Below are 24,071 nucleotides of genomic sequence, written 5' to 3' on the forward strand. Positions count from 1 at the left end.
CAAAGGGATATTTATACAAGACAGATATGCAAGAGGGATATAACTTGAATGGTCACATCAAATAATACATCACAGAAAAAGAACCAAGAAATTGGTTAGTGACTTTGGGCAGGACTTTCCCGTTTTTCCTCTGTGCAGGGAGGAGGTGAGTGTTCTCCAGACCTATGCGTGTGCCGACAGCACACTCATCAGTGCAGATCACGAGCAGTGTGTTTTTTAGAGCAACAGAAGGGACTGGAAGATGAAGGCAGGCTGCATTCCTAGTGTTAAGAGCAGGTGCATTTCCGTGACATGGCTTTTGCGTGAATCTGTAGGTAAAGATAGTTGTGTGTGGGTGGGCTTTGATATAAAGTAGTTTTCACTGTGAGCTGTGGTCACGAAAGTTTGAAGGGCACAGAAGATACCCAATGTCCCTTTCAGCTCTATTGTTGATTTCTGTATCTACTGATTAATTATTTTATATACTTCAGTGATTAAGAAGGAACCTAATCTTTCAGTTTAATCTGGCCTGTGTAGAAACCCAAAATGTACAGGAAGAATTGAAGATGACCTAAAAAAATTGCTGATTTAGAAGATTCCACTCTAAACTTGTTCAAGTTCCATGAATTATTTTCAAAGGACCTAGTACGTGCCTTTCCGGAATTATGGATGGAATCGGCAAGATCATGGTGAAATAAGAACAAAATGTACCCAGGTAACGTCTTCTATGCGTTACGTCTGTGTTAAAACCACATGTTCTGGAGCAAGGCTAGCTGGGGTCGAAGGGCGGTCCTGCAGCGTGCCGGTGGCGTGACTTTGGGTAAGTCACTTAACTTTTCGGTGCTGCACTTGCCTTCTCTGCACAGTGGGGATGACACCCGTGCCGTCCTTAGGGCTGCTGGGAGAACTAAGCTCCTTATGCCCATGCACGGCCTGCAGAGGACTGCCTGCCATGGAGTCAGTCCTTCCAGGTATTTGTGAAAGACGGTGATTACTACCGTCTTTCCCATTGGGTCTCTCCCCGCCAATGACTTAAAACTTGCCCGAAGGGAAAATTATACGGGTTGGAGACCATTTACTTATATTCAACTAGCATTTTGAAAACTGACATGAAGCAATTGAATGTAGCGTTTAAAGTCAGAGATTCTCTTAAGAATGCCAGCACCACCCTGGGCTCAACATTCTCCCAAAGACACAGACTAACCCTCACTTGGTTATGTGAAGAACTCCAAATATGCAAGGAATTTTCAGTGCTTGGGATAATTATGGGATGGGAGGAGGGCAAGAGGAGGAAGAGACACACCCTTTAAAAAACAGGATTATGTCTGTTAAATGGAGATATTCCGAACGTAGAATCCTGTTCACAGAATGGTTGTTTTTTGTTCTTCTACACACAAGGCTGGGTTGTTGGGAGCTGAGACCTGTGTGTTGAGGTTACAGGTGTAATAAGGGGCTCAACTGCCACCAGCAGGTCCCCTAGGGTGACTCCGCAGATGGCCCCTGCCGGGTCAGCGCTCCCCATGCCACTCCTACAACCAACCCCCCGGGGGGAGAAAGCTTTTCTAAGACCCTCACAAAAGAGGCTCCTCTGCTCTGGGCATATCTTCGAACTTGCTGATGACGGGTGACATGCCCTTCACGCGTCCCGGGCTGAGGACCGCAGGTTTAGATAACCTGGCTTATCAGGGGCTGCCTGAAGTTTTCGGCGAGCTGCGGGGTGCGCCAGGATGCTAATCTGCTTATGTGGGCTCAAGGATCTACCACCCACGGCCTCAAAGGCCATCCCAAGCCGGCCTTCAAGCAAGCACACCAGCACCTGGGAACCGATCTGTTTCCCTCCCAGGCAGTGCTAGTGCGGGAAGGTATGAATGGGGCGGCGTGGGGGTGAGGCAGCGTAAAGGGCCAACCGAAGCTGATGGAGAATCCTGCCTCCAGGAGCATGGGGGGGGGGGGGTGTCCCAGAGGGCAGCGGTTTGACTTCACAACATGCCCCATCACCGACCTGCATGAGATCCTGTTTTTCTTTCTCTCCTGAGCTAATAGCCTTCTTGATGGATTTCAGTTCCGTGAGAATGGCTTTGGCTTCACTGAGTTCATAGCCACTCTGGCCTCCGGACATTTTTTTATCAATTCTGTTCAAAGAGGAAAGAAGAGAAGGAAAAAAAAAGTCAAAGGATGGCAGAGTACGAGTGAAGCAGACTGGGGGAACGACCCCGATCCACCCTGAGAGAGGTTCAGGATGCGGGGAAGCGACTTAGGAGGACGGGAAGGCCGAGGGCCTGGACAGCCGCAGGGACTCGGCGGGGGGCTCGGCGCCGGGGCGCACTGCAGCTGCAGGGTCTGCACGGAACGCGGCGCCCGCGGCCTGGCGGGCCCTCAGCAGGCGGCCGCGCGTACCATTTACACTCTTTGGAGGGTGCGGTTAGTTTTCCGTCTCTTTGAAATGTTCAACATGTATTTATTCTACGTTTATAGCAACTATGAGCCGGGGGACCACTGCTCTGCCTTGCTGAATGAGCTCAAGCCCAGGAAGGAGTACGGCCGGGGGCGGATGCGCCCCTTTGTCAGCACCGAGTCCAGGGCTCCCCCGGGGGCTGACGGCGTACGGCCCCCGCAGAGGCGCTTACCGAGGGTCCTCGCAGCTCGCACGGCCACCCTGCAGCAGAGGGCTGCGCGGAGCCTCACTCTGGGTGCCCCACCAGCTCGCCCGATCCCTCCTAAACAATGGTTTAACGACTCCTTCGCGATCACGCTCCCGGAGCCTCCCCGCCCCCGCACCTGCCCGGGGTTCGCCGCAGCGCAGCGGGCTTCCCTGGCGGATGTCGGCCGCGTCCGCCCCAGCGCACAGCTCCCCGTCTCAGACACATTCTTGGTCTGACCCACAGAGGAAAGCCACCACGGGAAGCCGGCTCTGAGCTCCCTGGCTTTAAAACATTTAATAATTTACATTTATTTTCCACGTGAAGGGTTTAATGAAAAAACAAAACAAAACCCCAATGCCATCTTATTCCCTCTTCCAAAGTTTACTCCAACAAGTGCGGTGTGTCGCTAACATTTCCCTTCAGCCCTAATTTAGTTAATATTTTAAAAGTTTTACAGAACCTAAGAAAATAAAATAAGTTTCATCATAAGGTCATTTGATAAAAAAAAGTACAACTAATGGAATCACTGAATTAAACACACGCCCAGAGATCAGGGCGGGAAGGGCCCCAGAGAATGCCCAGTCCCTTCCTCCCTCCGCAGGGGGGCACCGAGGCCAGAAAGGCCAGTCCAACGCGGCCCCTACGCTGCCTGAACATTCTGCCCGTCAGGGGACTGTCCTCGAAATGACAGCCTGCGCTTCGGGTTCTTATGACTGTCAAGCTTAGAACATTTGATAGCAACAGTAAAAGCACTTTGACTACAGTTTAATTCTATTTATAATTCTCTTTATTGGGGGAGGGATTTATCGGTGAAGTGGTTGAGTCCCTTCAGTATTAAACGTACTTGTGGCAAAAGGCTTATGCTGATTTTTTAAAAATCCTGTGCGAGTTCCTGAAACGGCTGGTGACACAGGTGTCTCCGACCGCCTTACAGAGTCAAAGTGACTTCCCAAAGCCCCGGGGCTCGCTTTCTGTGCGGGCGAGACGCTCGAAAGTTAGCAGTAAAGCAAATCTTCAATTCAGAGATTGACTTTAACGTTTGAAAACAGAAAAGCAGGTTCAGCTGTTTCCAGGGATAAACTTCAGCATTTAAAAATAAAAGCAGAGCTGCTTCAAGACTGCTAATTTAAATTTCAGCGAGCATTAAAAATAGATGCGAGTTTCCTGGCTATCCATGGCTCCACCGACGGTTACATCTGGTGGGAGCGAGCCTCCTCGGCCCGGTGTCCCCCAGGCAGCCCCTACGGGTCCTTCCTCCCAGCTCCACCCCCTTTGGCCCCTCTGCGCTCCATGTGGCTCTGCTCCTGCACCTCCACATCCCCCCTCTCCTCCCCTCCTTGCCACCTTCCACCTTTTTCTCTTTTGACCCTAACTGACAGTACAATATTAACATTACTTGCTGATTTTTAAAACAAAATAATGTGTTTTTGTTCTTAATTTGAGAAATGACATTTTATATTTTTCCCTAAAAAAATTAAAAAAAATTTTTTTTCTTGGTTTATGGGCACCCTATAGTTAATTTTTGCCCCTATCTTAGTCTCCTCTGAAAGAGAAGAGATTGCCATTTGCATGCCTTCCCCCCAGAGTAAGAGCCCCGGAGCCAAACTTCCCCAGACTCTGTCTCTGCTTTGGCTCGCCAGGCGTCTCTGCGTTTCGCCCTTCCCAACTCTGAGCGACCCTGGAGGTGGTGGAGTGGAAATATGCCTCCTCCTGGTCTCCACCGACTCACGCACTACACTGTCGCTGAGGCCAAAGTCAGATTTGGGACCTCAGACAGAATGAAATGAATGATTTGGAGGATAAAACCACCTTCACTCATCCGGCACAACCTATTGTACCAAGTGAAATGAAAGCCCGAGTTTAAGTTACACTGTAATTCCAGATTCAACAAAAATGTTTCTTTCTATTGTGAATACGTGAAAGGTAGCAAAAGCCTGCAGTGGGATTCTATTGAAATCTCTTCCTGAAACACACTTTCTGCCGTAACCCCAAGGCAAAGTCCCTGTATTGTATCAGGAATGCGCTTTCTTGGAAAGCGTGGCCTGCGGGTTCGGCCGGTTGTGACTCGGCGCTCCTGCAGCGGGGGGTAAGCCCTGAATGAGAGCAGCTTTCCTGCGTCTAGTCTGCAGGTGAGACGGCCCTGCCCTCGGCTGGCCGGCAGAGGCCTCTGGTGCCTTCCCACCCCGGGTTCACAGGGTCAGCCTCGCTGCAGGGGAGGGCCTCAATGCTCACAACAAATGCCCATTGTTTTCCCCTGGAATGTTATTGACAGATTCTGAAACATGCCTCAGATTCCTATAAAAACTGCTTGCTGGCAAACGGCTCTGAGACAATACGGCATTGTTAACATCGATGTAACAAAAACAGCAAGTTTGGCTAACCTTTAATCCCGGGCGGGGACGCGAGTCATAATTTCACGTGCCTTAAAAATGGTTAACGTGTGGCTGAGCGTTTTGTGGTGCTCTTCAGACTCCGCTTTCCCTCCGCTCCGGCCACAAAGCCCTTCTGTGTGCGACTTGGGCCGACTCACGGTGACTCACAGGCTCACTCGGGTCCCCCTGGGCCCGCCCATTCCTAGGGGAGCTCTGCAGCCAACTGGTAGAGCGTGGCCACGTTTAAGCACCACCTGGGGATCGCGTGAAATGTGCCTGGGTGCGGACAGAAGCAGGAGTTTTGTTCAGAGCCCCTCTGAGTGTCCTCACGAGTGGGCATGTTTGAGAACCACTAGGACGGGTGCGTCTGAAACAATGTTGTGGTTGGCATTACAGGCGGTGAGTAGGCAAAAAAATAAAAAAAGAAGAGTGAGCCACCAAACCAAGTCACGTGACTGGTGGTCCAGAGCAGTGAGAGGGTAACCGAGATGTAGGTCATCGTCCAAACGTGCAGACCAATGGGCGTGTCTGCCTGGCCAGCAAACACACGGGGTCTTTGACGAGGGATGATGCCTTGCGGCCTGGGACTGCTACTGAGGGAGACGTGGGGAGGGACGGGAACCCTGCCTGAACGGGACACTGCCCAGGGACACCCCTACCGACACTGCGCCCCAGCTGGGGGCACCGCGCCCGGCGTCCTGGAGGGGGGAAGGGAAAGCAGCTGCACACCTCTCAGGGGCGGTGGCCTCCAAGCCTCCCTGTGATCACGTGCCTGTGGACACGGGCCTCCTCTGTCTCTGCATCAGGGCCTCTGTGGGTGGGGACTCTGGGCCTTGGGATGCCTCAGGCAGCCTGTCTGAGTTTAGTGAGGCCGAGCCTCAGGGGCGGGGAGCAGAGTGGCTCCCAGGGGCTGAAAGCAGGGCATACATTTCCAGTTCCTGCTACCCCGGGTCTCCCACAGCTTCACCCAACCTGCGCCCCGCCAGAGCTGTGCCAGCAGCCCCCCGACATCAGCACGGACCTGGAAAGGACAGAGCGCGCCCGGGAAGTGAGGAACTCACTCAGGCTCCTCTGCTGACACTCCCTGACGGAGGCGGAGGGCCACCTCCCGCACGCCGGGGCAGGGGACACGCTCCGTGCAGCCCTAGGGACGAATGTGGAGAGGCACCTCGGTGCCCATCTCTCAGCTCCACGCACGATGTCGGGGCAGCTGCCAGGGGCCTGGGGACAGACTCAAGTTTGTCACTTTGGTTTCTCTGGACCTCCAATCATTGGTAAAAGCTTCAGACCTTTGCCAAGCACTGCATTTTGCTGTGGATAACACACACCCATGTTTTTTGTGCACAGCATACATGGGATTATCATGCCCATTATTATACGCATGGTGTGTCATCATTACACTCATGTATAATGCACATTCTTAATTTTCCCTCAAAATTTGGGCAAAATAGTGCGCATCACACATGGCAAAATACAATACATAGGTTTTCCCAAGTTTGGGGTTAGTTGGTTGGTTCACTGTCTTTCTTTTCTTTCTTCCTTTCTTTTTCTTTTTTTTTTTTTGCAGCGTTTTGAGCTTTTTACTTGATATTTCTTTGAGAAATTTCTCATGCAATCTGTACTTGTGTTAGTTACGGGGCTCTGAATTATTCCAAAGTCAACTTCAGGGGTTTTATACTCACTGTTGCAACGTTTCAAAGCCTTGTTCTTTGTAGAGCAATTCTTGCTTCATCTGTGAGAGCTCCCTCTTCAGCTTCTTAACCTTTCGTGAGAAATCAAGGTACATGTGAGTGTTTGCAAATAATTAGCAGCACGGCTTTCAGAGGTAATCCATTAGTAAGCTATTAAACACACCAACACGGCCCTCCGCTGAACATCCCCTCCACTCGTTTCTCCCTGACACGCATTCCGTGAAGGGCAGGTCGGTTACACGCAGGCCGTCTGTGATGGACATTGTGACTCACGCGGACCCTCAGCACCTCACTTAACTAGCAGCGTCCCCATGAGCAGGGCACCCCTGCTGTCTCCGTTTCGTGACAAGCAGGCAGGAGGGGAGAGTCAGCACTTCAGGCCGAGCTACGATGAGCTCTGGAAGCTTGGACTCACCCTCCCCGAGGCTCCAGGACCTCCGGCCTGTCCCCCGTTTCTCAGCCGGGTCAGGCAGCACCTGCTCAGTGTCCCCACACCCGCAGACCCTGCTGGCAGGGGCGCGTTCCCCTCCACCTTCTGCAGCGGACTCCCCGTCACCCAGGGCACAGCGCACATATTACCCTTTCAAGGAAGACTCCCCCAGCCCCCCCACCCACGCCACTACCCCACTTTATTTAGTTCCCAGTAGTTTTCAAAAGCTACAGTGTCCCGTGGCCTTGCTTACTGCCTGCGCCCCTGCACACGGAAACTGCGCCTCACCAGCTGCAGGCCGAGCCTCTCGGACAGCACGAGGCAAACAGCAGGTGATCGGTGAGTATCTGATGTCAGACTGAAAAGAGAATATTTTTTTCTATTGCCAAGTGCATTCCTTGGCAATGACAGTACTAAAGCCCGATGGGCCAGAAAGGCAGCAGGAGCCTGGTTTCGCTGTGAACCAGAGGTCTCCCCACGGCTGTCAGAAACTCGTTTCCACGCGGGCAGTCACAGCGCCGGTGGCGAGCACGTTCTGTTACACAGCGTTTCGGCGTGCGGTTGAACCTCTGTTTCCACTGCTCCTACCCATTCCACAGATACGGACGGACTCTCCGCCACGTGTGGGGCCCCGCGTGCGCAGTGTGAGCAGGACGGTGGCCGTCTTTGCCCCCGGAGGTCCTGGAGAGCCCTGGGGTAGCCGGGTCCTGGGGGAACAGTCATCCAAGGAGGCGAATCCGCCGGTTACACAGGTGATATAAGGGGAACGTTCAGGGCACTTCGAGACACGGAAGGGGCCTGGGCCCTCCTGCTGTCCGAGGAAACGACGGTTAGGCGGAGAGGGTCAGTGGGAATTCTCGTGGTGGGAAGGGTTCGCAAAAGCAGAGCCTGCGGACAAACCCTCACTGGGGGAGGGGCCCTCCCAAGTCCCGGGGGTCACAGAGGTGGTGCGGGACCTGGGGCGGGGCTGGGAGGGACCGACCGCCCGGCTACAGAGAGTCCTGAGGCCACGCTGAAGATTTCAACATCTCACCCCGAGAGCAGTAACAGTCACGGAGGAGTTGTGAAGGACCACCTGCGGAAGATTTTAAAAATCACTGTGATGAGTCCGGCGATCGGACCAGAGGGGCGAACAGGACCCCTGCGTCTGCTCTGCGGGTCCCGCACGCCGGGCAGCACGGTAGAGAGCAGGCCCCAGAGAGGAACGCACGCGGTGCAGGGAGAATCAGCAGGACTCAGTGAGGGGCGCAGGGTGGAGGGCGAGGGGGAAGACGTGCCAAAGGTCACATCCAGGATTTTGGTATGCCTGTTGGGTGCTCAAAGGTGCTTTCCTGGAGAGTGGGCCGAGATCTGGGGGGGCGAGAGCAGGCTTTTCTTTAAAACACTTTCCCGAGACCCATGAGACCGCAAAGGCCGTTGGGAAATGCGGACCGGGTGTTCAGAAGCGGTGTGTGGACTGGAAATACAGAACTGAAGGCCGCCGACGTGCAGATGAGATTTGAGGTGCCTGGAGATACGTGGGGTCACCCAGAGAGAGTGTGTACTGAGAGAGAGCGCTCAGAAACACGCCTGTGAGCTCAGAGACACATGAAGAAAAACCCTTCATCCTCAGAAATCTGCTGCAGGAAGAGACAAAATACGCCGTGGAGGAGGGGCAGGAGAAGTTGGAGGGAAGAAGGGAGTGTCGCAGAACTTAGGAGAGGAAACGTTGGGAGGAAGACTTGGCGCCCCGAGGGATGAAGGGACCGGTGCTGCGTGAGGCTCCCATTGCAGCCCCAGCCGCTGTCCTCGGACAGAGCAGATGCTCAACGATGTATCTGTATCGGGCGGGTTCAGCTGAGTGTGTACCGGTGTGTTTCCCAAGGCACTTACATTTTATTAGGAAAAGGAGTACAGATAGTTGTGCAGCAAGGCCCGATTTACAACTGCACGGAGAGTTGCCCACAACGCCCCTGGATCCCGGGGTGGGGGGGGGGCAGGGGAGCGACCCCTCAGGTGTGGGCGGGAGGGCTGGCCTCCGGCAGGAGGAGGGGCCGGCCCCGGCCTGGAAGGCGCTGCGTGGGACTGGCTGGTGCAGGGGCCAGGGCTCTTCCCGGGGCCTCCAGGGAGACAGCTCGGTGTTGGCGTCAGACTAATAATAGATCAGAGCCATCGGCAATCAATAGCTCATTGGGCGTACTTCTACGCGGACAGCACACACCCGGAGCTCTCTACCAAAAAGACTCACGTCTTATTTTAAAACAACAGTTAATCCAAAAATCAATAGCGACTCCAACAGCTGGGCTGCAACCTGTCTTTGCCTTCGGAGAAAACACACAGTCGATGGAAACAATGGGGACCGAGTTCACTAAACAACGGAATGAAAACAACGGTGTCTCTTACGGGCAAGAAGTAGCATCCTACTCACTGCCGCTTGGACTGGGACGACACACCGGTTTCTTTTCAAGAACTATCATTTAAAGATCTAGCATTAACACTTGACAAGCCAAGTGACTCTAAGTGAGGCGAGTGACGTTTTACCGTGTGTGGAGGGACAGTGATGAAGAAAGCTGACCTGCTCTTTCTTTGCTTCCACGTTGTTTACTGGACTAACGCTGGCTGTCGGCTGCTGTTCTTATCTTGGGAGCGGATCTTCTTAGTGGATTACCCGAAGGATCCTCAGCTCCCAAATATCAGTGTTAAAGATTATTTTGTTGGCTATAGAAACGTTCGATTTATTACATTCACAAGTGAATAGATTATTATTGCCAGCCACACATTATGTCTAGTTGGTTTTGGTTTTAAGACTATGGTCTTAATGAGTTCAACCGCCTCATTTCTTGGAGGACTATTTCACTTCGTTCGTTAGCTCCGATAGGATCGCTCTTTCTGCTCTTCCATTCTCCACCCTCCCCCTGAGGTAGGACACAGGACATAAAAACTGGTGTCCTCAGATCATAGCGAAAGGATGAGGCTGACTCGGACCTGCAAATTTAGCACAGTGCGGACTTTACCAGGGAGCAATAGTGACGGGAAACTCACGAGCTCTCTGTGTATCCCAGACATCGTACGAAAGATAAATACCTCCTTTCAGCCCCCGCAGTTCCTCTCCTAGATACACGCAGCTTAATTATTCTCTCACAGCTGAGGAATCTCAGACCCAAAGAGAGCAAGCCAGTAATCTGCTGAAGGTTCCACTGCTTCCAAGCGGCACAGAGCAGCCTAGAACCCAGGAGAGTTCCGTGAAAACTGTAATTATGAAAGCTTTAGTTGTAATGGCGTGCTAATACCTATAAGATTAAAGACAAACCTGACTGTGGCAAAATGACCTAAATAAAGTCTATGGCCCTTGTTTCAGTTCAGAAACTTCGCTATTGCTGTATCCTGCCGCAGCGGAAGACAGGAGCAGCCCCATGAGCCCTGGAACCTGCATTTTTTCCTCCTGCGCACTGGGCTTTGTGCAGCCAAACCAGCCACATCGTTGTCCAGACCCGTTTTGAGGGAATCAAACCCCACAGCCCAGAACCCCGGACTGGAGGCAGGACAGCTACGGCTTTTGCCTGTTTCCTGCTTTCTATTCTGACTGTGCCAAACCAACCAACATTTCCAACTGAGGTGCACGTTATTTCTGAGGACCTGGAGGACGCCGTAATTAAGTGTGATGAGTGTGACTGGAAATCGCAGAGCTTCTCACCATCTCTTACAATCCTAGTGTAATAAGTTTTATTTTACAAGAAGGAGAAAGAAAATGACAATGAAGGAAAAGTGACTTCTAGAAACTTGGGGACCCTGGAAGGATCCCAAGACAGGCAAGTTTCATCAACCTGCCCTGCGAGGACCCTGCAGCATTCAAGCCATAATGAGCCAAGTGGCATTTCGCTAACGACTACCTTCCCCTTCTCCCCGAGTTCTCCACCCGTCTTGTCTGTCGGGAGCTCCGTCAGCAAGCCAGCAAAGGGCAGCTCTCAGCGGCTCCTTCTGGAGAGACCTCTCTCCGCCGCGTGTCCACGTGACTAAAGCCCTTACCTTTGCAGAAGATGAGAACTCGACCCCAGAGAGTCGCAGGATTGGTCAGAAAAACGTTTTGGACCTGACTGAAGAACAGAGGTAAGTGGACTCCCGGATGCTCTTAGAACCATTTGATGACTAGTGAATGAATTCGGTCCTCAGAAACAAGGTGACTGAATACAGTGCTTTTCTAGCCCAAACTTTCAATAGAAAGGGGGAAACACAAAGCCAAGGAGAAACATTATATGAAATATTTATGAACTATTCTACCTTGAGATACAAATAGATAAAAATATGGAAAGTCAGTGCTAGATCTCTGCAAGTCATTCAAATAAGTCAATTAAGTTGTCATCAGACTCAACAGCGTGGGGCAGGCTCTCCTCTGTGGACGCCCCATGCACCCCCTTTGCTGCTTCCAGATGGCAGGTCCTACAAATGCTCATTGGGTCAGGCTGGTTGATGGCACGGTTCACACCTTCCACAGCTGTGCTGGTTTTGTCTGTGTATCTACCAGTTACGGAGAGACGAGTGTTGATACGTCCAACTATAATTATCAATGTGTATTTCTCCTTTCTGTTCTATTGGGGTTTTTTTAAAAGATTTTATTTATTTATTTATTTATTTATTTATTTATATTCAGAGAAAGGAAGGGAGGGATAGAAAGAGGGAGAGAAACATCAATGTGTGGTTGCCTCTCACGCACCCACCACTGGGGACCTGGCCCGCAACCCAGGCGTGTGCCCTGACTGGGAACTGAACTGGCGACCTGCTGGTTCTCAGGCTGGCACTCAATCCACTGAGCCACACCAGCCAGGGTGGTTCTGTGGGTTTTTAAAGCTCTGTAGTTACATGAACACATCTTCAGGGTTGTGTGTGTACATCGTTATGTCCTCGCATGAACCGACTTATTTATTAGCAGAAAGCCCCCAGTAAAACCGTCCCTGTTCTAAAGTTTACTTTGATATTAATATGGCAACTGCAACTTTGTATTTTCATAGTATATATTTTCCTTTCCTTTAATTTTGAACTTATCTGGATATTTATAGTTAAAATAGGTTTGTTGGAGCCATCACAGAGTTGGCTTCTATTTTAACCATTCTGATCATGTCTGCCTTTTAACTGGAGCATTTAGGACATTTACAGTTAGTGTAATTACTGATATATAGTTGGATTTAAGTCTTCTCCCTTTACATTCATTTTCTAATTGTCACGCATGTTCCTGTGTCCTTTCTGCTCCTACTCCTGCCTCCTCCTGGACTTACTTTTTTTTTATTCCATCTCACCGCCTCTACTGGCAATGACTCCGCATTTTCTCAGTGATTATTCCAGGGCAGGGGTCAGCAAATGACAGCCTGTGGGTCACATCCACTCTGTGGCTTCATTTTTTATGATTCATGAGTTACAAATATTTTTCACAATTTTCTCAAAAAACATGAAAAGAACAGAAAAATCTACAATAGAGACTGTATATGTGGCCTGCTCTGTACCAGCTTCCTGTTGCCTCAGAACAAATTATCCCAAAACCAGCAGCTTCAGATTGCACTCAGTTACTAGCTTACAAAGGCTGGCTGGGGTCTCTATTCAAGGTACCAAACACCTGAAACTGTGGTGTCAGCCAGGGAGAGTTCTCATGCGGAGGGAGGCCCGGGGACACCCGCTCCGAACTCCGTTCCGGCTGTCGGCAGAAAGCGGTGCCCGTGGCTCCTGGAGGGGCTGAGACTCGGCTGCCTCACCGGCGAGTGGCCCGGGTCCGTCTCAGGTCCTTTCCCTGCGGGTTCACCCACGTTCAGGACGGACCTGCTGCACAGAATGCTCCCTGTGCGTTGCGGGCCTGGCTGGCTCCCCTCCCACCAGCTAGAGAAACGCTTTTATTAAGGGCTTGTGTGGTCGCCTCCGGCCCGTCAGCACGATCTCCTTAGCTTGAAGCTGTCTGTGGCGTATAAAATAAACAGTCACAGGAGTGCAATCCATCGGATCCAGCCCAGGGGTTATGTAAGGTGGGGAAGTGGGGGATTTGGGTGGTATCTTAGAATTCTGCTTACTGCCACACCTACCAACCTCAGAATAATTACCATCTGGCCCTTTATAGAAGAAGTTTGGCCACTCTGGCTCTGGTATATAAAATATTCAGTCTACCTGCAGATACTATACTCCTTGAGGTGCAGTGTAAGTGTCTGACGACAGTATCCTTCAATTACCCCATCCTTAGCGATGCCTTAGAGCTTGCTTCTGAATGTTTTATAAACCTCGCCATGTACTTGTATGATTTTCTTTAAATAAGCGATGATATTTAAAGACACTTTAAAGTATTAAGAGGCCTCCTGTTCACACACTTATTTCCTATCACTCACATTTTCATTATTTTAAGTAGGTCCAAATCTCCATGCGGTGCCACCTTCCCTCTGCCCGAGGAAATTCCCTTTAACACTGAATTTATTACAGTGCGGCAGGCAATCGATTCTCACAGCATTTCTTTGTCTGAAAAATTCTGTATTTGGCTTTCACTTAAAAAACGTCGTAGTAAAATACACATGCCATAAAATCCACCACTGGACCACTGTTAAACGTACAACGTATTGGCGCTGAGTGCAGCCACCGTCTGTCGGCACCTCCAGGGCTTTCCCATCGCCCCGGGTGGACACTCTGTGCTCCCTGGACAGTAACTCCTCACTCTCCCTCCGCCAGCCTCCGGGAACCACCATCCTACTTCCTGTCCCTCCAGGGGTGCCTATTCTAGGGGCCCCACACAGCGCAGCCACGCAGTGTTGGTCCTGTTAAATCGGGCTTATTTTCCTGCGCAGAATGTTTTCAACGTTAATCCAGGTTGTGTCGTGCATCAGAGCCTCATTCCTTTTCAGGGCTGAATAATATTCCATGGCATGCATGCGGGCAGGCCTTGTTGTGTTGGGCTTTCCAGGTAATGCATTTTTATGAACATTAAGGCAAGACCCTCCATAGGTGAAAAGATTACAATGTGTGCTGAAGGCTCAGTGGATAGTTAGCATTTATTTTGAAACTGAAGTATGCACATTGTTTTTTGGGGACAATGGTATAGCCCACTTAACAGTCTACAGTACAGTGTAAACATAACTTTTACATATGCACTGGGGACCCATCTTTTCCCATGCTTATCAGTCATTTGTGTAGCTTCTTGGGCGCCATTCCTGAGGTCCTGACCTGATGCCCGTGTTTTGTGAGGCCCCTGCGTTCAGGCGGGTGGATGCCCGAACTATTCCTGGCCCTGCATAAGCTCTGAGAACTGTTTGTGCTGCTGCTTTCATTCCCAGCCTCCTTGTGTGTATACTGAGCTTGCTCGGTATCCACTGGCGTGAGGAGATCCCCTTCAAAGTCCCCAGAGCTTGCTCTTGCTCTCTCTCTGTGGCTCCCTCCTCTCCAGTATACCCCCAAGTCCTGACACGTCCACTCCCCTGAACTTAGTCCTTCTGTCTCTTCAACCCAGCTACGCCCGGTGCGAGCCCTTCTCCCCGCACTGCGGGTGGTGCCGTCTCAGGGCTACTTCCCCAGCACCCCTCCATTTAGGGATGAGGATTCTACGGCCTGTTCTCCCCGGTCTGCGGGCTGTTGCTTTAGAGAGCTGCTGCAGGTCTCCAACCGCCTGAGACTGGGGGACAACGCCTTCAGCAGTTAATCCTTCCTGGGCAAGCACCGAGGCGGTTGGAGCTTTTGTGAGATATTCATGTGACTCTAGCAGCCTGAATTCTAGGCAGCGTATCTCCCTATTGGACTTATTTCATCAATCCTCTTTCTCTCTCGACAGGCACAAGACCCAAGCTCGGGATCCAACTGGCTAATCTCAAAGCACACAACTGTCTTCCTGTACATCTTGAAGGAGCTCTCTTGGATTCTAAGAAGTTCCTTGATTAAGGACAAGCTGTAGTACTATGTCTACCACCCTCAATTCTGGAAATAAATATGTGCGTGAAAGTGCTAAAGACTGCACAATGTATGTAGCATGTAAGTAGAATACTTTTTCTCTCTCACTACTTCACTGTCATGACCTCAGGAGATTGTTGATTCTCCCAAAACTTAATGCGGACACATTAGGTCAATGTACTTTTGTGTGTGTGTCAAGGAAAAGTTTCAAAATATTAGGAAGTGTTGGTTTGAAAGTATTCATTATAACACCTTTATCTCACACAGCTCCACAGAGCTAGCTCCCAAAGCCCCTAAAATATGAGAGAATGGCTTTTGCAGGCTTTATACTCATTCACATGGACCGTTTCTGAGTCACTGCTTTCCTCTTCCTGTCCCCTTGGACTGTGTATTCCCTCCTGGGAGAAGCTAACGGCACTCGACTTTGTCAAATGGCAGGGGTGTTCTGGCTGCAAGGGCGTTTGTGAATTGAGGTGGAGAAGGCTGCAGGTTATGGCCGGAGGGACTGAGGTGGTCGATTATGGGGGTGGGGAGAAACTGGGTCTCTCCTCCCAACAGCACAGCATCAATGCAGGGTCCCTTTTGAAATACATAGCACTTAGCCTGCACTATGGCAAGTGTTACAGTTTTACTTAAGGTCCGAGGATGCTTTTTAGGAAAAAAGAAGCCCTACTGTGTACGAATTTTAAGTATTTCAGGTTACTAGCATGTCATAACAGAGATACCACCAGTTCTTGCATTAAATAGAGCATCGCTCTCTTGTTTTCTCCTTCAGTTTCGCTCTCTTTTCTTTAGTGAGTGTGAGTCAAGTCATATCATTCTTCACTTCCTTCAAAATTCACCGACGGGTGCACTGTTTTCTTCTAACGCAACACCAACCACAATACAATCTCCCTTCTGACCGCCCTAAAAGCAGCCCATGTCTAATGCACGCCGTGGTCTGTTTCACATTGGAATCGCTCCGTCGCCTTTAGCACCTGAAGTCAGGTAAGTCACAGCTGAAAGAACGGAGGATGTAAACGAAGTTTTACCTGCAGTGAGAGTCCGAAGACACCTCTCGTGTCTAGTGAGGAGGCGCTCCTGGTTTGTAGTAATTTACACTCTCAGTAGACAGGTTTCTTTTCCTTTGAAGACACTGCTATGAGTTTTGTATCTTAGGGCGTTGGTTAAAGTGTCATAATTAGATGTGCACATGAATTAACTCTACTTACAATTACTAAGGAAACTTTACAGTCGACTGCAATTCTTTTACATCAGCACCCAAGATTACAAGAAGGCGAGATTGTGGATTTTTCTAAGTCCATCACCATTGCTAAAGATAATTCCAGGTGAATGCATATTAACTGTGTGAGTAGATACATTTGAGAACAAAAGATAATATATTGTTATTAATAGTAGTGCCCATTAACCAGCCATGTGTTTAGGGTAGAGTACAAACAATTTAACCAAAGGGCCCTAAGTTCACATTTTCTTTTCTTTTTATTTTTTAAACAAAATTAAAAGCAGGCTCAGAGCATGTGCTATGGTGCTCAATAAATTTCTCAAATATATTTGTATTTCTTTAGTAAAACAACAGCAAAAGTTGAATCAAATTCACAAAAACTTTCTCCACCAAATTTTCAGCAAATACCACACTTATTTGTAATTTTGGAGTATACATTTAAAAAAATAACAGTTAAATTTAAAGTTTAGTTTGTATGAGATATTCCATTCCCTACCCCAAGATGACTAAGGTCTAAGTATCTGCTATGGATAAACGAAATGATAAATTTTGCAGCAAAAATTTTTACATCCATACTTCTAAAGCAATTAAAAACTACCTTTAAAAGTTATGATTATATTCATTAGAAAGTATTATTTATGCTGGCTGGTATAGCTCCGTGGGTTGAGCACCAGCCTGAGAACCAAAAGGTCACCAGTTCTATTCCCGGTCAGGGCACATGCCTGGGTTGTGGGCCAGGTCGCCGGTTGCGGGTGCGTGAGAGGCAACTGATCGCTGTTTCTCAATGTTTCTCCCCCTCTTTCTCCCTCCCTTCTCCTCTCCCTAAAAAAATAAATAAAATCTTTTTAAAAGTATTGATTGATCGATTTCAGCACTTCAGCAACTAGAAATAAAATGCCAGGGGGTTACTGTCACCCTCTTTGACCAAGGAGGAAACTGAAACTGAATGGTCACCGGCACCCAGGACCATAACCTACAATCACAGAAACAGATGCTTTGCACAGCTGTTCCTAACACCTGGCTCCCAAACACGTGGCCCGTGACTTCTGACTCCGCACAGCCAACGGGGCACACCTGCCAATACCCTTGCGTCAGCCTAATGAAGCGCGAAGCTAGCGTTGGCTTTGTCCAGGAGACCATGGTCCCTGCGAGCGGAAACACAGGCAGGTGCCCTGAGACACCAACGCAGGAAGAGTTAGTTCGCTCACGAGCTCCTCTTTCTGCGGCACGAAAGTGTGAAAGGGACTAGTGCACACGCAACTGTCACAGGGCAGGCCAGCCCACAGGAGCCCATTTGTCCAAAACCCGAGAGACTCTGCCACGTCACCCGCCCGCTTCTGAGGGGGCCGCCTGGCCGAGCCGCGCACACCCCGTGACCCCGAGCCTCACAAGGGCAACCCGGGCGGCGAGGGCCGGCCCGCCAGGGGCGCCTTCCCACCGGCGGGAAGTGTTAAACGAGCACCTGTTCACTAGGGCGGGAGACGAAGAGCGGCCCTTCCGATCTTTATTACAGTTACTGATGGACGTCCTCCATCCGCTTCGTGAGCGAAGCATCTTCTCAATGCACGCCTGCCTGTCTGACCCACCCTTGGGGCCCCACAGCGGGGAAATACGTGAATTTGTGATGAAATGCAGGCTGCCGCCGAGAGCAAGAGCAGAGTGCAGCCGGCGTGGAGTAAGCTTCATCCAAGAGGTCCTGCCGTGTGAGGGGGCGGGTCTGGGGAGGGGGGCCCCTTGGGGTCTCCCCAGTGGAGACGGGGCGCCCTTTCCTTCTAAAAGGCTTCACATGAAATATCCCGTATGTCCTGTTTTTGAATCCCTTCCTTGCTTTGCATCTTTCCTCAGGGGGCATTCACATGAACAAACCACGGCAGCCTGATGTTGTTATGCCCTTGGCCACGTGTCTTGCAAAGGTAAGAAGGTGAAACGTGGTTCCGACTTCAGAGGGCGTAAGCAGTAGGTCCCTGAGAAGTGCACGGCTCCAGTGAGAATGCAGGTTGTCACGAGCGAGCTCTCACAGATACCTTCATCGCCTTTGTTCTGATCAGGCCTCTCATCTAGTGGGTCACAGAAATGGACAGACACAGCACGGACGGACAGACAGCCACCATGGGCATCTGACAACCCATCCCATGGCGCTCCTGAGAAAGGGACAGAGGACGTGGGCACGCTGGCCCAGGAAAGGGCCCCCGATACATGGGAGCGTGTTTGTGGCAGCAAGACATGGAGCCTGTCCACCAAAGGCTTCCTAACGAACCCGGACATCCGGACTGAAGCAACCCAAACAAAACATCGATTTAAAGACACGGACGAACTAGAACGCGTGTGAAAGACCCACAGTTGTTACCCAGACTGGACACTGCTTTTCCTTGGGAGGCGTTTGCCGGTGACAGGCCGGGCGGGTGCAGCACGGGAGAGGCCAGAGCTCAGAGGACTGTGGGCAGGCCGGCTGGCCAACGGAGCCGGGGGGCGTGGGGAGGGAGCTGCAGTGCAGCCTCCATCGCGCAGGAAGGGCCCTGCTAACTCACCCCAGGACTTCCCCTGGGGCTTGGAGAGCTCCGCCCTGAGAGAAAGGGTAACCTGGAAACAGACCCACTCTTCCAAAAGGAGTGAGACCCAGGTTGCAGGCAGCTCAGACCCCGACTGCATCAAACTGGATGTCCCTGGACATCCTGTACCTGCCTGTGAGAAGCACAACCAAATTCTCTCTGAAGGATGACAGGATCACCCCAAACCTCAAATTACCTTTACACTTTTTCACACATAATATACGACCCTTAACAAAAAACTAAGCAGCTGAAAGAAGTCAAATATTGACCCCAAATCAAAACCACTCTCCTGACCACACTGAAGAATTCAACATGTAGGAAATCTAACTATTATACTAATCAAGACATGAAATTTGAAAAGCAACCGTGATTATGTTCTTTAAAAATTTATATGTCCGTCCTGGCTGGTGTAGCTCAGTGGATTGAGCGTGGGCCTGCAAACCAAAGGGCCACCAGTTCAATTCCCAGTCAGGGCACATGCCTGGGTTGCAGGCCATGTCCCTAGTGGGGGACATGTGAGAGGCAACCACACACTGATGTTTCTCTCCTTTTCTCTCTCCCTTCCCTTCTCTCTAAAAATAAATAAATAAAATCTTAAAAAATGTATCAATGTTCAGAATTAGGACAAGCAGAAAAAACAATCAAATAGAAATTTTAGAACTGAAAAATATGCAGTGGAAGGAAGCTGAAATCAATAATAAAAGATAAGGATATCCCCAACTCTTTAAACATTAAGCACACTCTCATCATAAGGAAGTTACAAAAAGTTAGAAAATATTTTGAACTGACTGATAATAAAAATACAAAACTCAAAACCTGTGGGTAATAGGCAAAAGCCATGCTCAGAAATTAATTTAGAGCTTTAAGAGCAGATATCAGAAAGAAAACCCAAAATCATTTGTATTTGCTAAAGTTGAAGCTATAAACTTTTTTTTTTGACACAGCACTTTCATTCCCAGTTGTATAACAGAAAAATGTGTGCACATGTGCCCCGCGAGACGTGCATGCCACACATGTGCATGAAGACATAACTTTTAATTACCGGAAATGGGAATGAGCTGTAATGTACTTCAATAGTTGCAGAGAAAGAATTTATGGTCTGCACTCTACAGTGGAATGCTTGTCCGCAATACAAGTTTTTTTTTGTGGATGAATCTCAAAATGTTGTTGAGCAAAGGAAGCCATCACATCATACATATGGTGGCATTCCAGCTCCACAAAGTTCAATGCAGGCCAAAAACTAACCTACGGTGTTGATGAGGCCAGGGCTACCCTTAGAGGGAAAGGGAAGGACCGTGAGCGGATACAGTGGGGACATGGCAATAACCCACTTCACGATGGAGGCAGTGGCTACCTGGATTTGTTTACTTGGTGAACAGTCTTTAAGACTCTACACATCAAGGATAAACAAGCTCTGGCCTTAACAGCAGCTTGGGCAAAAAGACTCAGGGTAGAGATGAGGAAACACAGCCCATGCAAAGTGAGAAACACCAGTGAGGTTCGAGACAGGAGTGGCTTGGGGACGGGAATCTGGGCACATTTAAATACTGGGCTGTCTGAGGACAGAGCAAGCAGGCCCCACCCTGGAAGGTGTCTTCCAGCGTGATGAGGAAAAGTTATGGAGACTCAGGTTTCCTGCCGACTGCGAGCAATGAAACCGCCCAGGAGTGGAGCGCACTCTGTCCCCACCATGAGGACAGTCTGCCCTCACTGAGGCAGGAGCACCGCCCGTCGGGACCCGGTGGAGGCGGCCCCCGAGTTGCAAGGACCTGGTGGGCGGCCAACACCCCCTCCCACCTTCCCAGCCCCCACTCACGTTCGCCGTGGAACCACAGTAAAAAACATCTTACCCTTAGTCGTGTAGTGGAGATCTCGGCTTTTAAAATGTCGGGGTCGTATTTAGTGCTCGACGAAGATCCTGAGAACACTTTTTGGAGACAAAAGAGAGAAGCGAGGTTGCAGGGCTGGTTCTCAGCTCGGAACTTACAAACGCCAAAGACGAGGTGCACGCGCTTCTGTGGATACTTACTCTAAATTCCTTTCCTGTCACTCATCAGACACCCCAATATAAAAAGTAATCTTCAGACCTTTATCATTTTTTATTTAAAAACTAAAGAAAGTCAAAGGCCGTAAAGACCCTGGAAGTTCATTTCCTTCCTGATTTAACACCAACGTGTAAAATCTCAGAAGTCCTGGAGGCAGATACAGCTTATCGGGGCTTCCTACTTTCTGGAAGCTGACGGCTTCTGAGCCCGTCACGCTGCTTCTTGAAACAAGGCCAGCCCCGGATGATCGGTTTTTGAGACGCGAAAGCCAGGTCAGCCCAGGGGTCAACAGAAAAGTCGCTCTAGCTCACGGCTGCAGGTCCCCCCCCACCCCAAAACCGTGCACAAGAGCAGCAATAGGGCTCAGTTATTGGCCTGGATCTGAAAGGGTGAAATCGGACTCAGCAATAAGCGAAAGGCCACCACCAGGTGGGCGGAGGAGCAGGACCAGAAGGGATCCAGGGTCCCCCAGAGAGGAGACTCGGATCTGGAATGGGGCCTCGGGCTCTCCTGAGAAGTCTGCGGCGATCCCTCCCCACCTTCCCGCCGAGGAAGGGACAGGACCCAGAGTGAAACTCCACAGGGACCCCCGGGCCTCCCGTCCTCGACAGGTGGGTCCCCAGGTCGCAGGCGAAGAACCGCTCTGGGGTACTTACAGCTGGTGTGGGAACTCGACTTCTCCTTGTAGGCATCGTTCAGCCGCACGTACTCGTCCAGGGCCAAGGCCAGTCTCTGCTCCTTCACGTGGTACAGCTCCTTCTGCGTCCGGAGGGCGTCCCGCGCCACCGAGAGATAGTCCTTGAGCATCTTCTCCTGCTCCCCCCTCCATTGCTTCCTCGGGTCTTCGATCTGCGTGGTTTCTGAGGATGCATTAGATGGGTTGTTTTTTTAGAATCTCATCATGCCCTTTTTGTAAAAAAGGATTGAAGCTCTAAAAAAAAGTAGTCGGCTTTAACTCTTATCCACCCTAAGAACATTATTAGTATTTGCGAAGTGACGGCTCCAGGAATCAGGGACAGTGTTCGTTTCGGTTTAACCCGTCCCTCCCCACCTTCATCCCCTTTCCGGTCCTGGTCGACCATTTGCTCTCCCTGTGCCTCCGTCAGAAACCTGTTCGCCACGCCGCAACCTGTCCACCACTTCTGCAGGCAACTACTCACCCCACGCCACACGCAACGGGGGAAGCAAGATGTTCAGGCACGACCCTTTCCTTCCAAGAACTTATGTAATGCAGAAGAAATGGGGACACACGGATTCTAGAAACCACAGCCGCTCCCTGCGGCAGACAGCGAGGGGCCTGGAGAGGGGCGGACCGGGGCAGGGCTCCGTGCCAAGGTGATTCCAAGAAGCACAGGCTTCCCCCAGCTGGAGAAGCGAGGTCCCAGGGAGCCAGCCGGCAGCGATTACACGGGGCCTTGCACGGTCCGGACAAGAGTCCCTCCAGGCCCCAGCCCCCCAGTCTATCCCTTCCCCTGCCCTGCTCCCCGCCTCGTCCGTCCACAGCTGCCCTCGGCTGCACTGAAGTTCTTGTCAGTCTTCCATCAGGCCCTGCTTGCTGAGGCCTCTCCAGGCCTTTGACGGTGCTGTGGTCTTCCTTCTTTCGGGAGGTTTCTCCTTCTGCCAGTCCCGATCCCAGCCCGCGCCCTTGCTGTCCAGGCCTGGTTCACTCACTCTCGAGGACCAGCTTAAAGCTTCCCTGAGCAGCCCGCTGCACCCTTCAGGATGGAGAGGGCGCTCCCACCGTCCTTTGCTGTTAGGGCGAAGGTGGCTCGTTCCGAATTCCGCTACACTCTCTCCTTTCCCTCAGCCCTCCCGGAGGGACTGGTCTAACCTAGTGTCAGGTTAACACAGACAACTCGCTGGTGAGCAGTGATGTGCCGCAGGAAGGTTCTAGGCGAGGGCACAGAGGGATCTGAGCTGGAGTTTAGGAAGACCATCTCCTAAATATGCCAGGTCCTACTATGAAAAGAGTTGATAAGATTGATCGCCAAGTCTTTTTGATGAAAGAGTATGCATTAAATGAAAAAGCAGTTTATAACACTGTCTGTATGGAACAGTCTGTATAGTATAATCCCGCTTGGGGTATAAAATGTATTTAAAACTCTGTGTGTGTGTGTGTGTGTGTATCAATATGAAAAGTCTGGAAGGATATACACTAAACAGTTCAGGATACTTAGTTATCTGTAGGTTGTGTACATATGGATAATTCTTCTTTCCTTTTATTTACCTGCGTTTCCCACTTTTCTCCTCTGCACACCTATTACCTTTATAAAATATGGTTCTCAAAGGGACGAGAACAAAAGGCGCAGGTAACGAGGGTCTGAACGAGGAAAACGGCTGTGGGAAGGGGCCGAAGGACCAAACCTGAGATTATAGAATAGAGAAAAAAATCACAATGGATGGACGAGATGGGTCCAAATTGTTCAATTCAGTAACTATGAGGACTGTACTATTTCAAAACATCATAAAATCAAGGGGGAAACTGAAGAACCCCACTTTGCGCCTGTTCATTTTGAGGATGGGAGGGCAGAAGAGGCGGCAGGGTCCTCTCACTGGAAACGTCTGACAGCACGCTAGCAGCATCGGGGCCAGAAACAGACGGAGAGTCAGCCGCACAGCGATGCAGAGGGAAGACTGTGGGAGGTCAAGGACAGCCTGGGGCGTGGGGGAGAGGCCCCAGCTCTGGGGAACGACAAGACACAGGGACTCACAACAGAAACACGAGGCCGCCAAGGAGAGAAAGAGCAGTCTGGGGCCGGGAAAAGAGCCAGGTGGAAGAGAAAGGCATGCTCACCTATGCTGACCCCACATCCAGGCGGGAGAACAAGATGGCCAATGAGAGGAAGAGGTGTTGACCTTGACAATGGGGTGCAGTTTGTAAATTCTCTCACAGCAGTGGTACAGCCACCAACTGTTAGTGCCATTACCCCCGTAACACAGTTTCCTAGCATATTTTAAGTGTCTACACTTTTTCTCTCTATTGAACCTTAAACAGCTTATCCTCATAGGACAACACAGAGGATGCAACAAGACAGGTAACATGGAAGGGCCCCGGATGTATTTCCTTTCCGCTAAAGGAAGCAGCTCCACGTAAAACGTCACCGTCACGGGAGGAACGCCCACCCGGCCTGGGCCCCTGCGCTGCTTGGACGCTGACACAGGGGAGTTGGTTGGTGGACCACAATGCTGCAGGCAGTAGGCACGCACCACCGGGTCTCCCCCACTGACTGCAGCACCCCAAAAGCACGGCCAGAAGACAT

General features: G+C 50.6%; 1 protein-coding gene across 1 annotated transcript in view; it reads right to left on the reverse strand.

Annotated features, from left to right (window-relative positions):
• Positions 1-24,071, reverse strand: part of WWC2 (WW and C2 domain containing 2) — a 133,333-nt gene that overhangs the window by 38,953 nt on the left and 70,309 nt on the right. Inside the window, exons 3-6 of the mRNA XM_028527019.2 lie at positions 21,468-21,671; positions 20,617-20,693; positions 6,676-6,755; positions 1,982-2,111 (exon numbers count right to left, since the gene is read on the reverse strand). Of these exons, the coding sequence (XP_028382820.1) occupies positions 1,982-2,111; positions 6,676-6,755; positions 20,617-20,693; positions 21,468-21,671 (491 nt within the window). The remainder of the gene's footprint in view (positions 1-1,981; positions 2,112-6,675; positions 6,756-20,616; positions 20,694-21,467; positions 21,672-24,071) is intronic.

Source organism: Phyllostomus discolor, chromosome 11, assembly GCF_004126475.2.
Source record: "Phyllostomus discolor isolate MPI-MPIP mPhyDis1 chromosome 11, mPhyDis1.pri.v3, whole genome shotgun sequence".
Classification (NCBI taxonomy): domain Eukaryota; kingdom Metazoa; phylum Chordata; class Mammalia; order Chiroptera; family Phyllostomidae; genus Phyllostomus; species Phyllostomus discolor.